General features: G+C 33.5%; 1 protein-coding gene across 1 annotated transcript; it reads left to right on the forward strand.

Annotated features, from left to right (window-relative positions):
* The first annotated feature begins 158 nt into the window (after positions 1-158).
* Positions 159-13,615, forward strand: LOC139495095 (zinc finger protein 271-like). Its single transcript, XM_071283246.1, has 2 exons — positions 159-230; positions 10,513-13,615. Exon 2 carries the CDS (start codon positions 10,550-10,552, stop codon positions 13,586-13,588), a length of 3,039 nt encoding a protein of 1,012 aa, XP_071139347.1. The 5' UTR covers positions 159-230; positions 10,513-10,549; the 3' UTR covers positions 13,589-13,615.
* The last annotated feature ends 2,766 nt before the right edge of the window (positions 13,616-16,381 follow it).

Here is a 16,381-nt window from a genome sequence, read left to right on the forward strand (position 1 = left end):
TTGATGTGCCAACGTGAGGAAATTAAAATTTACACACCTTAAATAATGTCCTAGTTTTGTTCACTTTATGACCCGTTTGTAAGGCTCTATACAGTTTTCAATACTGCATTCCTATTTTGGCAACCGTGCGTTCCATAGGTATAACTTTATTGTCTCCCTTTGAACTTTGGTTTGAGACGCACGGCAGTTTAATTAAGAGCGTTTATCTATAGTTTCTATTCTACCACATTGTAAGTTTTTCTCGAAGTTTTTACATTGATTTTATTTTTAAATTGCAATGTCTATGTTCACTGTTTCGTGGATAATAATTAAATTGTGTAAAAAACGGTAAAAAATTATGTATGCATGTACTTTGTTAGAATGAAAAATGTATGGAAAGCCTATTTGACATTTATCAGGTTTTTCTCTCTCTTTAATGTACGATTCTCTCTTAGAATAGAGATAATTAAATTGCCTAGGATTTGTCTCTTAAAAAAATCATGACTGTTAGCTATTTTGCCGGCACTGATTAAAATATAGCAAAATAGCATATATATATTTCTACAAAAATGGCTTTTTACAGGCACAAGCAATATAGCGAACTTGCTCTTTTACCGGTTTTTTGTAAAGAGGGTAAAATAGATTGTTTTGACTTTTGAAAAGTTTTTTTTTAAAATGTGCACTCACTGTCAACTTAAAAGAATCAACAATAATATAATTTACTGATATACAGTGCCAGATCCATTCATTTAAGGGGGGATTCCCAACCCTTGGTAAAAATGGGGGAGGGGTTCCAACTATATGCTCCCATTCAAATGCATTAATTGATCGTTCAAAAATAGGGGGTTCCTACCCCCGGACCCCCCCCCCCCCCCCCCACACCCTGGATCCACCACTGACAGGCCAGCATTCAAAACCGCTAAAAATATTTGAGAGACATAATCGTTTAAACATGTTAAAAACATTCATCAGTCAATGTGAAATTAATAATTTAAAACAAGAGAAAAATAATTAAGTAATAAGAGCTGAAAGCCACCAATGGGTCTTTATCATAGAGTTTAATTACTTTATCGCTAGACAAACAAAAATAAGGCATAACTAATTTTATTACACTACACACCAAGACATCGTTTCTGGTCTTAATCACATCTGACAGTTCAACTTTAACTGCAGATAATAAAACTAGCAACTTGTCAAATTAGCCATGCATCATTAATTTTCTCTTACACAAATAAACAGTTATAAAGCCGAATTAACTAAAGGCCAATACTTACAATAATATTACAATAATCAGAGCCGGTATAATAGCCACCATCTTCAATATAAAAAGAAGATGTGGTATGATTACCAATGAGACAACTGTCCAAAAGAGACCAAAATGACACAGACATTAACAACTATGGATCACCGTACGGCCTTCAACAATGAGCAAAGCCCATACCTTATAGTCAGCTATAAAAGGCCCCGATAAGATAATGTAAAACAATTCAAACGAGAAAACTAACGGCCTTATCTATATAAAGAAATGAACAAAAAACAAATATGTTACACATAAAACAAACGACAACAACTGAATTACATGCAGGCTCCTGACTTGGAACAGGCACATACTTAAATAATGTGGCGGGGTTAAACATGTTAGCGGGAGCCCAATCCTCCCTCAAACCTGGGACAGTACGTGGTATAACAGTACAACATAAGAAGGAACTATAAAAATCAGTTGAAAAAGTCTTAACTCATTCAATGTCTAGCGAAAATGAATAGCCACTGGCTTAATCATTTCATTTTTGGTAAGACGCATGGCGATCTTAGAATATTTTATATCTTTCTAAAGACAAACACGAGTATTTTGTATCGGACTGATGAAAAGGGAGGGAGGGAGGTCATGGAAGTTATTTAATTGAATTTATTCTTAATATGATTATATATTTAAGGAATTTACAGTCTAACAGATATTTTTTTTAAATATTTTTTATCACATAATTTTGAGGGCGCACTACGTTTGCGCGCATTTGGGGATTAAAATGTTTTACGTTTGCGCGCAACTTTTGATTACATTTGCGCGCATTCATTTTACAGGTAAACTCAGGTAAAAATATAAATAAAAATGAAATTAAATTATAATTGACTATATATTTTTTTATTTTCATAATAAATATGACTATCAATTATTAATTTTGAAAATATTTCTTAATTCAAATTATATATTGTTCATATTGAATTATGAAACTAATTATAAAGTCATCATTAGAAACTCCGTAGTTTAATGCATGTAACTTCATTGCGAATATTTCCATATTTCAGAGTGAATGTAAACGAATAGGGATCGTTTTTAAAATAAGTAATTCATTTAAGTTAGTTTGTAAAGTTACACCGAGGCACAAATATGGAGTTTCGACACGTACCTACATGTTACAATGAAATTATCAATACTTTTACCTTTAAGATACATGTAAGCTATGTTTTAGTATTTTAACATTTTTATCTGTACATATTTCTAGGATTTAGTGCTTGTGCATAATAAAACGGACTTATTTTGCTTGAAATCCCACTTCCACCTCAACATTGGTGAGTAGGGGACCAAGACTAACGGAACGAGTACTTATACTTGTAAAGAATTGAACTAATTATAAATAAATAAGTATTATTACCTGTATTTTACCTGAGTTTACCTGTCATAATAATGCGCGCAATTGTAATCAAAAGAAGTAAGTATTACATTTTTTTAATCTGCACAGCTTGTAAAAAGCTCAAAGTCATACTCATATCGTAACAAGGAGTAAATTGACAATGAAGTGATGAAAATAAAAGCACATGGTAATTAATCTAAATATATAGGCATTTAGGAGGGGTCAATAAACTAATCATCTTTTGATACCAGTGTCCAGCTGTTAATCCTTGACCACAGTCAAGATAAATATTGAAGTCTTATCTCATTGTATATTGTGTATTGCAACAAAAGTAATTTTTATAACATGGAAGTAAACAGAGAAAAGGGAAAATATATGAAAAGGAGAAAATCTAAAGGGAAAAAATCTTACCAAAATCAAGGAGGTTATATTAGAAGGAGAGTGAACACTCTGCTTGATACAAAATTAGCATCCCCAGGATAGCAGTTCGATCAGAGAAAATTGATAATATAACCTCCTTGCCAAAATGAACAAAACTATATACGGATAAGAGTGTGAAAGTATCGTTGAAAGACTCTGACAAACTTTAAAGGTTCTTAGTAATTTAAAAGGGTTATGCACTATCTCTGATGAGTAAGAAATAAAGTCAAATGTTTATTTAAAATTATATGTCATTGTAAATGCTGACGATACTGTCTTAATGGCAGAATCTCAGATAGATTTACAAAGACAACTGGACTCCTTATATGAATATTGTGAGTTATGGAAACTAAGAGTAAATGTGCAAAAAAGTAAAATTGTAATTTGTTCACATTGTAGACTACCGCAGAATATTGTTTTTAAGTATGATAATATAATACTAGATATTGTGAGTGAATTTACTTATCTTGGTGTATTACTGTCTAGGTCAGGAAAGTTAAGAGCTAAAAAAAGCAATGTGAAAAAGCAACACATGCTATGTACGATATTATTCGAAAAAGTAGAGTAAAATTGAGAATGGAAATGGGGAATGTGTCAAAGAGACAACAACCCGACCATAGAAAAAAACAACAGCAGAAGGTCACCAACAGGTCTTCAATGTAGCGAGAAATTCCCGCACCCGGAGGCGTCCTTTAGCTGGCCCCTAAACAAATCTATACTAGTTCAGTGATAATGAACGCCATACTTATTTCCAAATTGTACACAAGAAACTAAAATTAAAATAATACAAGACTAACAAAGGCCAGAGGCTCCTGACTTGGGACAGTCGCAAAAATGCGGCGGGGTTTAACATGTTTGTGAGATCTCAACCCTCTCCCTATACCTCTAGCCAATGTAGAAAAGTAAACGCATAACAATACGCACATTAAAATTCAGTTCAAGAGAAGTCCGAGTCTGATGTCAGACGATGTAACCAAAGAAAATAAACAAAATGACAATAATACATAAATAACAACAGACTACTAGCAGTTAACTGACATGCCAGCTCCAGACTTCAATTAAACTGACTGAAAGTACATAATCTGTCAATTGAACGCCAACCTGATCTATTTGATAAAATTGTGAAACCAATACTTCTGTATGGGTGTGAAGCCTGGGGTTTTGGAAATAATTCAATAATCGAGATGGTTCATATTAAATTTTGTAAAATATTACTTGGAGCAAATAAGTCTACTCCTGACTTTATGATTTATGGTGAATTGGGAAGATATCCATTAGATATTTCAATCAAGTTACGAATGATAAATTATTGGTTCAAGTTGGTAACTGGAAAACCTGGCAAATTGCCTTTTATTTTGTATTACTTAGAAAATGCCAAATATGATACAAATAGTTTATGGTTAAAACAAGTCAAATAAATTTTAGACACGTGTGGCTTCTCATGATATATATGGGACAATATTTTTTTTGTTAATAAAACATGGCTATACATGGAACCATCAAACAGAATTTAATAGGTCAATTCAAGCAAAAATGGCTAGCAAGCCTACAGGAATCACCAAATGCATTAAGTTATCGTTTATTTAAAGATACTTTGGAGTTTGTGAAATATTTAAATATTTTGGATGACAGGCAGATATCATTACTTCTTAAATTTCGAACTTTGAAATGTCCAATAGAAACTGGAAGATGGCAAAACATAGAAAGAGTAAACAGAAAATGTGTATTGTGTAACTCAGATGCCGTTTGTGATGAATACCATTACATTTTTAATTGTTCAGCTTTTGATAAGGGAACGACCACTTGCTATTCTGGTGGGGGCCAGGAGGATTTGTTTTGGATCGTTTATTTATTTTTGTAAACTAAGAGGACAGACTATTTATTTTCTGCACTGTTGAAACAAGATTTTTCATTTTCATTAAAATAAGAGACTGATTATTTATTTTCACAACAATATTTATAATATTTGGAAAAATACAACTTTTGAATATTTTTTTTATAAATATAATACATGTATAGTCAAGTCATTATGATGTACCATTAATTTTAATCAGTATTAATCCTCCTCCTCTTCGGAAATGAATTTTCTTCATTCTTAACTGGCTATATACACTGTAACTGGCATCTCTTAAAAAGTATTGCCAAAAAATGTCACCGAGCGGAGCGAGGCAAACAATTTTGGAAGGATTTTGGAGCCGCTGAAGGCCCAAGAAGCTATAGAACAAATGATGCAAAATCATGCCTTCTGGATGTTTCCCAGACCCTTTTTTACTATTGAAATTCAAGTTATGTTTTAATCTTTTTTTGACAATATTTTGGTCTCAAAGCAAAATGAATAGATTCAGTGTAAGACTTTAGTTTCTAGGGACAACATCAAAATGCCAATATGTATAGGATAAAGCACAAATGAAATTCACATAGAAATAATTTTAAAGAGGAGGCATGCTGTCAAAAATAGTATTATAATTAATACTAATAATCTATGTTTTTGTTTTTCTTTCAATGCTACATGTTTGTAGTGTTTAATGACTATCGTTTTGTATTTAATATGCCACTGTCTGTTTGTTTGTTTTTGTTGTATATTTTAGTAACAATCCTATTGTTTGGATTTTATACTAATAAAATTCTTATTCTTATTCTTATTCTTATTCATAGTTAAGTATGGGGTTGCTGTTTTTATTTAAACTCATGATCAAGTCAATAACAAAATCACTAAATTACAAAAGGAATACAACCCTAACAATGCAGAAGCTCTGTAGGGCAATCAGGCTACACTTAAAAATATTTTGGTTTGCCCAAACCCTACCCAAAGGTTGAGACAGTGGGTAGGTAGGTAGGCATTTTCTTTTTTTTTTTTTTCAAAAAAAGAAATTGAAGTATCAGATGTTTATTAGTCTTCATGCCTATTTGATTAAAAAAAAACTTCTTCAAATCAGGACAATAAAAGAATTTGAGTAGGCAGCTTTTTTCTGAGTAGGTAGCGTTTGGGCAAACAAACGTATTATTTATTATGGCCTCAAAGAACAAAAGACAAATAAATAAGAAAACTGATATAAAAAAAAACAACAGGTACGTACGAGGGAGAACAGAACTTTCTTCTTGCAAGACACTCGCCGTGAACACAAATTGATATGAAGACAAGAGTTTGGTTTTGAAATGTCCTTCATGAGGCATTTGCCTCAAAGTTACGGCCCTGTTAAATAAAAGTAAGTTAAGTTTTCCTGAGACAATATACCTCAAGATATTCATTTTCAATACATTGTAAGTTAGGTTATTTATTTTCAAAATACCACAGAACAAACTATTTATGTTTGTGATTGTCAAGGCTGAGTTATTTATTTTTAAAATCCTCCACTCCCCAAAGAATATCAAATGGTCGTCCCCTAAACTGTAGAAAACAATGTATTGCATTTTACTATAAAAATAGACCAAAACATTGAAGTTAACAATACTATGGTGGCCGGTTAAGGCCATTTCGCGTTTTCGCCTTTCATATTATATAGGGCGAAAACGCGAAATCGCGAAGTTGAAAACGCGAAATCGCGAAAAGACGAAGTCGAAAAGGCGAAAACGCGAAGTCGAAATTGCGTTTTCGACTTTTCGACTTTTCGCGATTTCGCGTTTTCGACTTCGCGATTTCGCGTTTTCGACTTCGCGATTTCACGTTTTCGCCCTACAGAATATGAAACGCGGAAACGCGAAAAGGCGAAAACGCGAAATGGCCTTAACCGGCCACCATACAATACAGACATGCGATTATATTTGTTCTAAAACGACCACTGTACACTGTGTGTTTCTAGGTCAATTATAACGAGGTATTATGCATTATCTCGATAACATGTAAACTAATTATGTTTGAAGATTTAGTTAACGTGATATTGTTTATCTTCATCATAAACTGAGGCGAGAACATGCTGGTTTCAATATTTATATTTATAGATTGGAAAACAGAAATATAATGTTATTGTCAAAAGTATATAATTTGATTAATTTAAGCGAAATCAAAGAAACATCTATAATACTAAAATAAAAACGACAAATCAAAGAATTCAACTTTAAATATAGCTTATATAGCAAAATGATGTTGATTAAAAATTACACCACTCCAGACCCTTTTGTTTTCCACATAATTAATATTGCCAATAATTAACAAGTTCTGGGTCGAATCCGATTCCGATACCAATAGTATATTCACCAATGACACATGTACCTTATCTGTACGTTCCGCATCTGACAGGCGCACCATCGAACGATGTATTTAGGATTTGCTATATACACGGGTCATAGTCACAGGGTTGACACTACTAAATTATATCATTGCCACATTGTTTCCTTTTGTAGCATTTTAATCAGTAAGTCTTTAAAAATGACAAGACGAATACTAAAAATCTCGACTTAAAATAAGGAGTATAGGTACAGTTTCCAATTTGTTAGCCAGCATGACGCAAAACAGCGAAACAAAGAATTCAACTTTGCTGATGATAAAACATTATTCCATTCCAGGCCCTTTTGTTTTTCAAATAGTTAATATTACCAATAATTGATAAATGGATAAGTTCCAGGTCGACGGTTTCAAACAGAAAGATTTTGAAAGTAGAGAAAACTGTGCATCTTATAATCAGCATGACTTTGTCAGATGACAATATCAGTACTAAATATCCAGGCTAAAATAAGGCTTACACATAGTTATATACTTTAATTCAGTCACGGACCAGCGATTTCACGGGTGTCTTCTAGTGATATACACAATATATAATACTGTATTTATGTTTCTGCAAAAACCAACAATGATTGAAGTCAGGATTGATGAATTATATCTTCGGATACAATTTATAAACCAAAGTACATTTAGATACATTTTAAAGTATAAAGATAATTGGCCAAGTAGTTTCAAAGGAGAAGGTGTTTTAGATAGTTTATGGTGATTGACGACGGACGACGACTGATGTTGAAGAGACTGAGATTGAAATAGGTAGTATTTACTCCGGGGGAACTTCAAGGGGGTGTTAAAGATAAGAAAGGGTCTTTTTAGGAGTGGTCATATTTTTTTTATTTAAATTTCTAATTTATGAAAAATTGCCAGAAGAAATCTTCAATTGCACAGTATTGCGTCATCGATTATTATAATATCTTTGACCCAATAATTTTTTTGTCAGAACGTGGAAAGAATCTTGCCGAGCAGTATTACCCCCAAACCCTGGGCGTTGACACCGACGCCATATAAGACCTTAATTAAAGATGCGAACATCATACCTTAGTGTTGGTTCATGTACACGCTGACATTGGGACGCCGACGCCATATTTGGGCCTTAACCCTAGACGCCGACGTCATATTTGGGCCTAAACCTTAGACGCCGACGCCATATAAGACCTTATTTCGGGACGCGAACATCATACCATAGTTTTGTCCATGTATACCCTGAAATCGAAACGCCGACTCCATATTTTGGCCTAAACTCTGGACGCTGACTCCATATAAGACCTTAAATCAGGTCGCGGACGTAATACCGTCTTGTTTAACAGTGTACATCCTAAAATCAGGACATTAAAATCATACCTTAGGGTAAAACCATGTGATTCTGACATTAGGACGTCAAAGCTTAATGAGGGCCTACACCCTGGACGCCGACGTAATATAAGACCCTGAAATCGGGACGCGAACGTAGGATTTGACCATGTGACCCTGAAATCGGAACCCCGACGCTAATTTGGACTTTAACCTTGGACGCCATCTCTTAATGTTGGATCAGACTACCCTCTAAAGTGGACACTTAGTCACGTCACACCCTTGTGGAAAGTGGACGCGAATTCTTCTTAGCTAAACGCTTACTCTTTAAACCCAACACCAGAACCTTTGGTCTGTGGAAAGCAGACTTCAATAAACGTTCTTAGATAAGTTACTACTAAGACATGCTTATAACAACTGTAAGAATTCTTCAAGATACACTATTTATATTCAATCAGTTAATCACATAAACTGTCACTCAATTCAGTAGGCGGTACTATGAATATTTGATGCACTTGTACATATAATTTGGATTAAAACGTTTGATATCATGTCATAAAATATATTAAAAAAGCATTACAAATTCCTACTTCCTACTATCCGGCACACCTCCTTGAACCGCCTAATTAATATCATATGTTCATGATAAAAAAGATACCTCAAATAACATGATTAAGAATTGAGAAATACGGGGTCAAAAATATAAAAAGAAGAGAGATATGAGCTGAAAAAATATTAAGATTAGACAAATATGGGCGGGAAAAATATAAAGAGTAGAGGTTGTGGGAGGTGAAAATATATAAAATACAAAATATGGCAGGCACAATATATAAAAAATAGAGAAATATGGAAGGCTGAAACATTAAGAATACAGTGATATTGGGGGAAAAAGGGGGGGGGGGGGTAATAAGGAATAGACAAATATGCTAGACAAAAATATAAACAATATAGAAATATTGAAACGAAAATATGAGGAACAGAGAAATATGTGAGGCAAAAAATATAATGATTGGAGAAATATAGGTCCAAAGATATTAATTAAGGAAAACAAGAATTGGTAATTTTGCATTTGAACGACCTTCGAAGACAGACGAGAAGCAAACATTCACCCAGTGAGCAGTTGTAACACCATGATCTAACCCAGCAGCAGCAACAGCAGGAGGCTTTCGTGTTCAGACACCCTTTTACCATGATTGTGTATGGTCCAACATCTTGCAAAAAAAAAATCATTTTAGGAATAAATATACTTCAACAAATTAAAAGGCTGTGCAGATCGTGTCCAGAAAGGATCGTATGGTTGTATAAAAGGTGACAACCTCTTTACGAGGAAAACAACGAACAGTGCATCCACATTGTCGATCCCTTAGATGTGTCGCTGCTAATGTTGATGTTGCTTCTGTAGTTGTTGCTGTTTTTGCTGCTTTTGCTGCTGCTGGGTTAGATCATAATGGTGCAGCTGCTCACTTGAAGAACGCTTGCTTCACATCTGTCTTCGATTATCGTGCAAATGCAATTAAACATATTCATATTTTCCTTAATATTTTTTTTGGCCCATATGTTTCTTTGATAAATATATGACTTGGCACTGCACTTATACATCCCGTCATAGTGTTATTGTACTATAATAAATTAGTGTATTTTTGTCATTAATTTTTGCTAATATGCTTGGTCTTGATTAAGATTATTACACAATGTTGAATGCTGTACCCCTATTTGTGACATTTTTACCTCTTATTTATGTCTGTATGTTTTTATTCACGCATAATTGTCTATATAATGGAAGTTAATGCGACTGTTATACTAGTGAGATGTTCAGCTAGCTATAAATCCGGTTCAATCCACCCTTTTCTATATTAGAAAATGCCTATACCAAGTCAGGAATATGTGTTGTCCATTCGTTTGATGTGTTTTAATTTTTCGTTTTGACGAAATGTGATAGATATGCTATATTGATCTGTATTTTTATTTTATTGATAGAGAAAGTATGGAGTAGACGTCAGATACTAAAGAGGATATGAAGCAGCCGTCAGATACTAAAATAGATATGAAGCAGACGTCAGATACCAGATATGATGTGGAGCAGACGTCAGATACTAGAGATGATATGGAGCAGACGTCAGACGTCAAAACCAGAGACGGTATAGAACAGACGTTGGATATTAGAGTCAAACCTCATAAATGTAGTGTGTGTGGTATTGGATTCGAACAAATTAAACTCTTAAAGACGCACATGAGTACACATGATGGCGAGAAACCATTTCAATGCGGTATTTGTGGTAAAGGGTTTAGCACAAATTCTTTATTTCAGAGACATATACAAGATCATGCTGGTAATACACTTTATAAATGTGAGTCATGTGGAAAAGGGTTTAGTCGAAATTCTCACTTACAGAGACACATTAGAAATAAAATATGTGATAAACTGTATAAATGTGATGTATGTGATTCCAGTTTTAGTCAGATGGATAAATTACAAAGACATGAGACGATACATACTGGTTATAAATGTGATGTGTGTGGGGAAAGTTTCACACATAATTATTCATTAGGAGTACACATGCGAACACATACTGGTGATAAACCCTATCATTGTACTATTTGTGATAAAGATTTTAGTCATAGAGGGAATGTGACGAAACATATGAGAACACATACTGGTGATAAACCCTATCATTGTAGTATTTGTGATAAAGATTTTAGTGGGGACTTGAAGAGACATATGAGAACACATACTGGTGATAAACCCTATCATTGTAGTATTTGTGATAAAGATTTTAGAGGGGACGTGACGAAACACATGAGAATACATACTGGTGATAAACCCTATCATTGTAGTATTTGTGATAAAGATTTTAGTGGGGACTTGAAGAGACATATGAGAAGAAAACATAAGGGTACAAAACCATTTAAATGTTATGCATATAGTAATGGGTTTAGTCAGGAGGAGTCTAGTTTACAGACCGACTCAAAAACACATACTGGAGATATCTCTTATGACTGTGGTGTATGTAGTAAAGGCTTCAGCCTCCTTAATAACTTGCAGAAACACATGAGTACTCATACAAACGTGACAGATGATAAATCTGGTGACTACGACTTATATGGTAACATATTTTGTCAAAGTAGTGATTTCAAAACACACATGAAAACACATACCTGTAATACTAAAGCAGATATGAAGAACACGTTGGATACTAGAAAAGATATGGAGCAGACTTCAGATACTAGAAAAGAAATGGAGCAGATGTCAGATACTGGAGATGTTATGGAGCAGACGTCAGATACTGGAGATGATATGGAGCAGACGTCAGATACTGGAGATGATATGGAGCAAACGTCAGATACTGGAGATGATATTGAGCAGACGTCAGATACTGGAGAGGATGAGGAGCAGACGTCAGATAATGAAAAAAATATGGAGCAGACGTCAGATACTGGAGATGATATGGAGCAGACCTCAGATACTGGAGATGATACGGAGCAGACGTCAGATACTAGAAAAGGTATGAAACAGACATCATATATTGGAGTCAAACCTCATAAATGTGGTGTGTGTGGTATTGGATTCGAACAAATTAAACTCTTAAAGATTCACATGAGTACACATGATGGCGAGAAACCATTTCAATGCGGTATTTGTGTTAAAGGGTTTAGCACAAATTCTATATTACAGAGACATATACGAGAGCATACTGGTAACAAGCCTTATAAATGTGAGTCGTGTGATAAAGGATTTGGTCGAAATTCTCACTTACAGAGACACATCAAAAATCAAGTATGTGATAAACTGTATAAATGTGATGTATGTGATTCCAGTTTTAGTCAGATGGATAAATTACAAAGACATGAGAGAATACATACTGGTGATTACCTATTGCTCCATCCATTAGGAGTGCAAAAGCGAACACACACTGGTAAAAAACCTTATCAATGTACAATTTGTGATAAAGATTTTAGTAACAAAAGGGACAGGATGAAACATATGAGAACACACACTGGTGATAAACCATATCATTGTAGTATGTGTGGTAAAGATTTTAGAGGGGATTTGAAGAGACATATGAGAAGAAAACATAAGGTTACAAAACCATTTAAATGTTATGCATATAATAATGGGGTCAGTCAGAAGGAGTCTAGTGTACAGACCGATACAAACATGACAAAAACACATGCTGGAGATAAATCTCATGACTGTAATGTGTGTGGTAAAGGATTTAGTCGCCTTGGTCATTTACAGAGACACATGAGAACACATACAGACATGACAGATGATAAATCTCATGACTGCAAATTATGTAGTAAAACATTTAGTCAAAAAAGTGACTTCAAAACACACATGAAAACACATCCTTGTGATAAACCTTATAAATGTGGTTTATGTGGTACATATTTTATTCGTAATGACGACTTCAAAACACACATGAAAACACATACAAGAGACAAACCGTATACATGTGGTATGTGTGGTTCAGGATTTAGTCAGAGTCATAACTTACAGACACACATGAGAATACATACTGAAGGTAAAACCCACAAATGTGATGTATGTGGTAAAGTTTTTAGTCGAAAACATGACTTACAGATACACAAGGGAACACATACGGGTAACATAAAACTACATTTATGTCATTTGTGTGGAAAAGGATTCAGTAGAAAATCTGGCTTAAACAGACATATGAGAACACACACTGGTTATAAACCTCATGTATGTGATGTATGTGACAAAAAGTTTGACAGCAGTAATGCCTTGCTAAACCACATAAAAGTTCACACTGGAGAAAAGCCCCATCTGTGTGATATATGTGGTAAAAGATTCAGGCTGAGTGGAAATTTAGAGATACACAAACGAACCCACACTGGGGACCAACCGTACAAATGTGATGTATGTGGTAAAAGGTTTAGTCAGTATTTTTCATTGCGTAGGCACAAGAGAACTCATACTTGTTTAAAGCCATATGTATGTGATGTATGTGGTAAAATGTTTACACAGAATCACAACTTAAAAACTCACTTGAGAATTCATTCCGGTGATACATCTAGTAATGGAGTATGAGTTATGTTATAAAGTGTTTTTTTCTCAGATCGTTTAAGACTTAACTTAATAATGCATTCTGGATATACATGATGTCTTCTAATGGAATGCGATGTTTGCTTAAAATAGTTAACTCAAAGTCACAATTTAAAGAGTTCCTTGATTATATATTTTATATAGTTTGGTGATACATCCAGTGCAACGGAATTAATGTCAGCTGAAGGTTGTTAAGAGTTTGAACTACATAATCTCTGTACATAAACTCAATGTACATACTCATGAAAGGTCAAACAGATAAATGTACATAAGGCCAATCAAAATTAATTGATAGATTTTCATCCCCGCCCGCCCCTCTGAAATCGTCCCGCCCCGATTTTTTTTATTTTATTAAATTTACGATTTACGGATTTTGTTCGTTTCCTTTACCGATAACCGTTAAAATTTCGTTTAACTTATGACTTCCTGTTTCAAATTTCGGTTTTGTACCTCTAGTAAATCTAACCAAAATGATTGTCGACATATTCTGCTGCACTATGATGACAACATCCTCTTCCGAGAGTAAAAACTGATAACGATAATGACGTGAAATATTCGTGTTACGAGAAAAACGCTGTGTCCTAGACCACAAATCGCGGTACGTCACAAATTTCTGTGATTTGAAAACTGGATTTTTATGCAATGACTTTGTGTCAGGAAGTTTAAATGTGAAAGATATCCAACGCGCAAAACTTGTGGAACCCATTGATACAGAAAAGATGACTGAATTAAATATATTGAAACACAAACACGAACTTGTATATTAAGTTTAAAGTCGACTTACATACGCTTTTTATTTACACAAGCCCTTAGATTTGGGTACCACAATTTCCCGGGAAATACAAGAAAAACGTAATAGCCCCAAAACAAACTGATATATCCCGAGAAATTTTTTTTAATGGTGTTATAGGTGTTTATATACTGCTTAAATTAGTGTAACAGCATACAATTATAAGGTGTAAGGCGTTCATAATTAATAAAAGTATACGCAATCTTAAGAAAATCGATTTTTATATCTTGTATTTTGTTACACTATTGACTGGAACGAATGACAGAACCAAATGAAAAATGCTAATAACTTTTTCATTTCTTAAAGGATTTATCTAAACTTTGAAAAATAATAAGATTATTTTATTTTAAAAATCGATTTGAGATGAACATTTTTTTTTACAAAATTTAGAAAACGTGACTTGACCAACGCTGAGAATGACAACCAACATCGACAATGACAGGACCAAATAAAAATTCTAATAACTTTTTTTATTTTTCAAAGGAATTATCTCAAATTTAAAATATAAAATAAGATGTCATTTTTCAATCTTAGCAAAACACCATAAAAAATCTTTTTCTCGGGATATATCAGTTTGTTTTGGGGATATGATATCACGTTTTTTTTTGTATTTCTCGGGATATCTTGGTACCCCTTAGATTTTACCTATGATAGTTTTTTCTTGTTGATTAACAGAAAATGTCCCAATACCCCCAAAACGGTCATTAAACACTTCTTCTTTTTTTTTTTATTAAGTTTTACATGATAATAATATTTTCATCTTGCATAAATGCATAAGTACCAACCCTATTACTTTCAACACTGTTTGAGTTTTCATTTTATTCTGTACTCATAATAATTGTGTTGCATTTGCTTCATTTTATGGGGACTAAAAACCATAGTTTAGGAACCCAAATACATTTGGTGTAGAAAGTACAACTGAAGAGAGTATTTCTACATGTTTTTGTTGTTTATTTTCTAAAGCCGCAATTAGAGACATTTATTTTGGGATTTGAAAAATAATGTAAGATTCCTCATACCTGTGTATACATGATATAAGCTTATTATTACACTTGAATATATGAAGAACTCGTCACAAAATGGTTTCATATGAAATAAAATTAAAAAAATAAAATCCTCCCACCCGCCCCATTTTTTTTCAAAAATTTGGATGAAAATCTTCTAATTAATTTTAGTTGGCCTAAACTCAATGTACATACTCATGAAAGGTCAAACAGATAAATGTACATAAACTCAATGTACATACTCATGAAAGGTCAAACAGATAGTGGATATATAACCCTTAGATGTACCGTATGTATGGTATAAACATTAAAAGACTTTGTGACTAGGACACTTACAAAAACATAGAACACATATCTTGGATGTAAACCTTTGATATATTTATATAAATAATGTATACAGTAAATGTATTTATGAATCGTGCCTCTTGCAAAAACTCAGTAGAAAACAGAGAGGGTTTAAATTTTAGATGTATTTAAAATAGGTCTTTCGCGCAAACTTTCTTATCAGTTCTTATCACATGTATATATATCAGGTCATATATATTCATATATCATTATTTCAAAATCCTCCCTCAGAAATCTAATGGTGTTTCAAATAAAGTTTTATTACAATTGTATTTTATTAGTCCCCTTACGAAGAAGTCAAATTGGAGACTTTAGGTCGGCACTCCGTCCGTCTGTCTATCCAACCGTCAGTACGTCAAAACAGTTTTTCACACTTTTTTATTCATGCTTGAAGATATTGATTTGCACATGTTGATATTCATGATATTATGTATATTGTTTGATCATGACAAGTTACAGATCAAGTATGAACGTTGTTCCGATGTGATGATTTTGAGCAAAGTTATGGTCTTTGGAAATAAATAATCAGTTTTCCGCAAATTTTTTCGTAATGCTTGAGAATATTGATTTGATATTTGGTGTTTTTTCATGACAAGTAAAGTTACTGATCAAGTCTAAATTTCTTCTGATAATTATGTG

The sequence above is a fragment of the Mytilus edulis genome, chromosome 11 (assembly GCF_963676685.1).
Source record: "Mytilus edulis chromosome 11, xbMytEdul2.2, whole genome shotgun sequence".
Taxonomy (NCBI): Eukaryota; Metazoa; Mollusca; class Bivalvia; order Mytilida; family Mytilidae; genus Mytilus; species Mytilus edulis.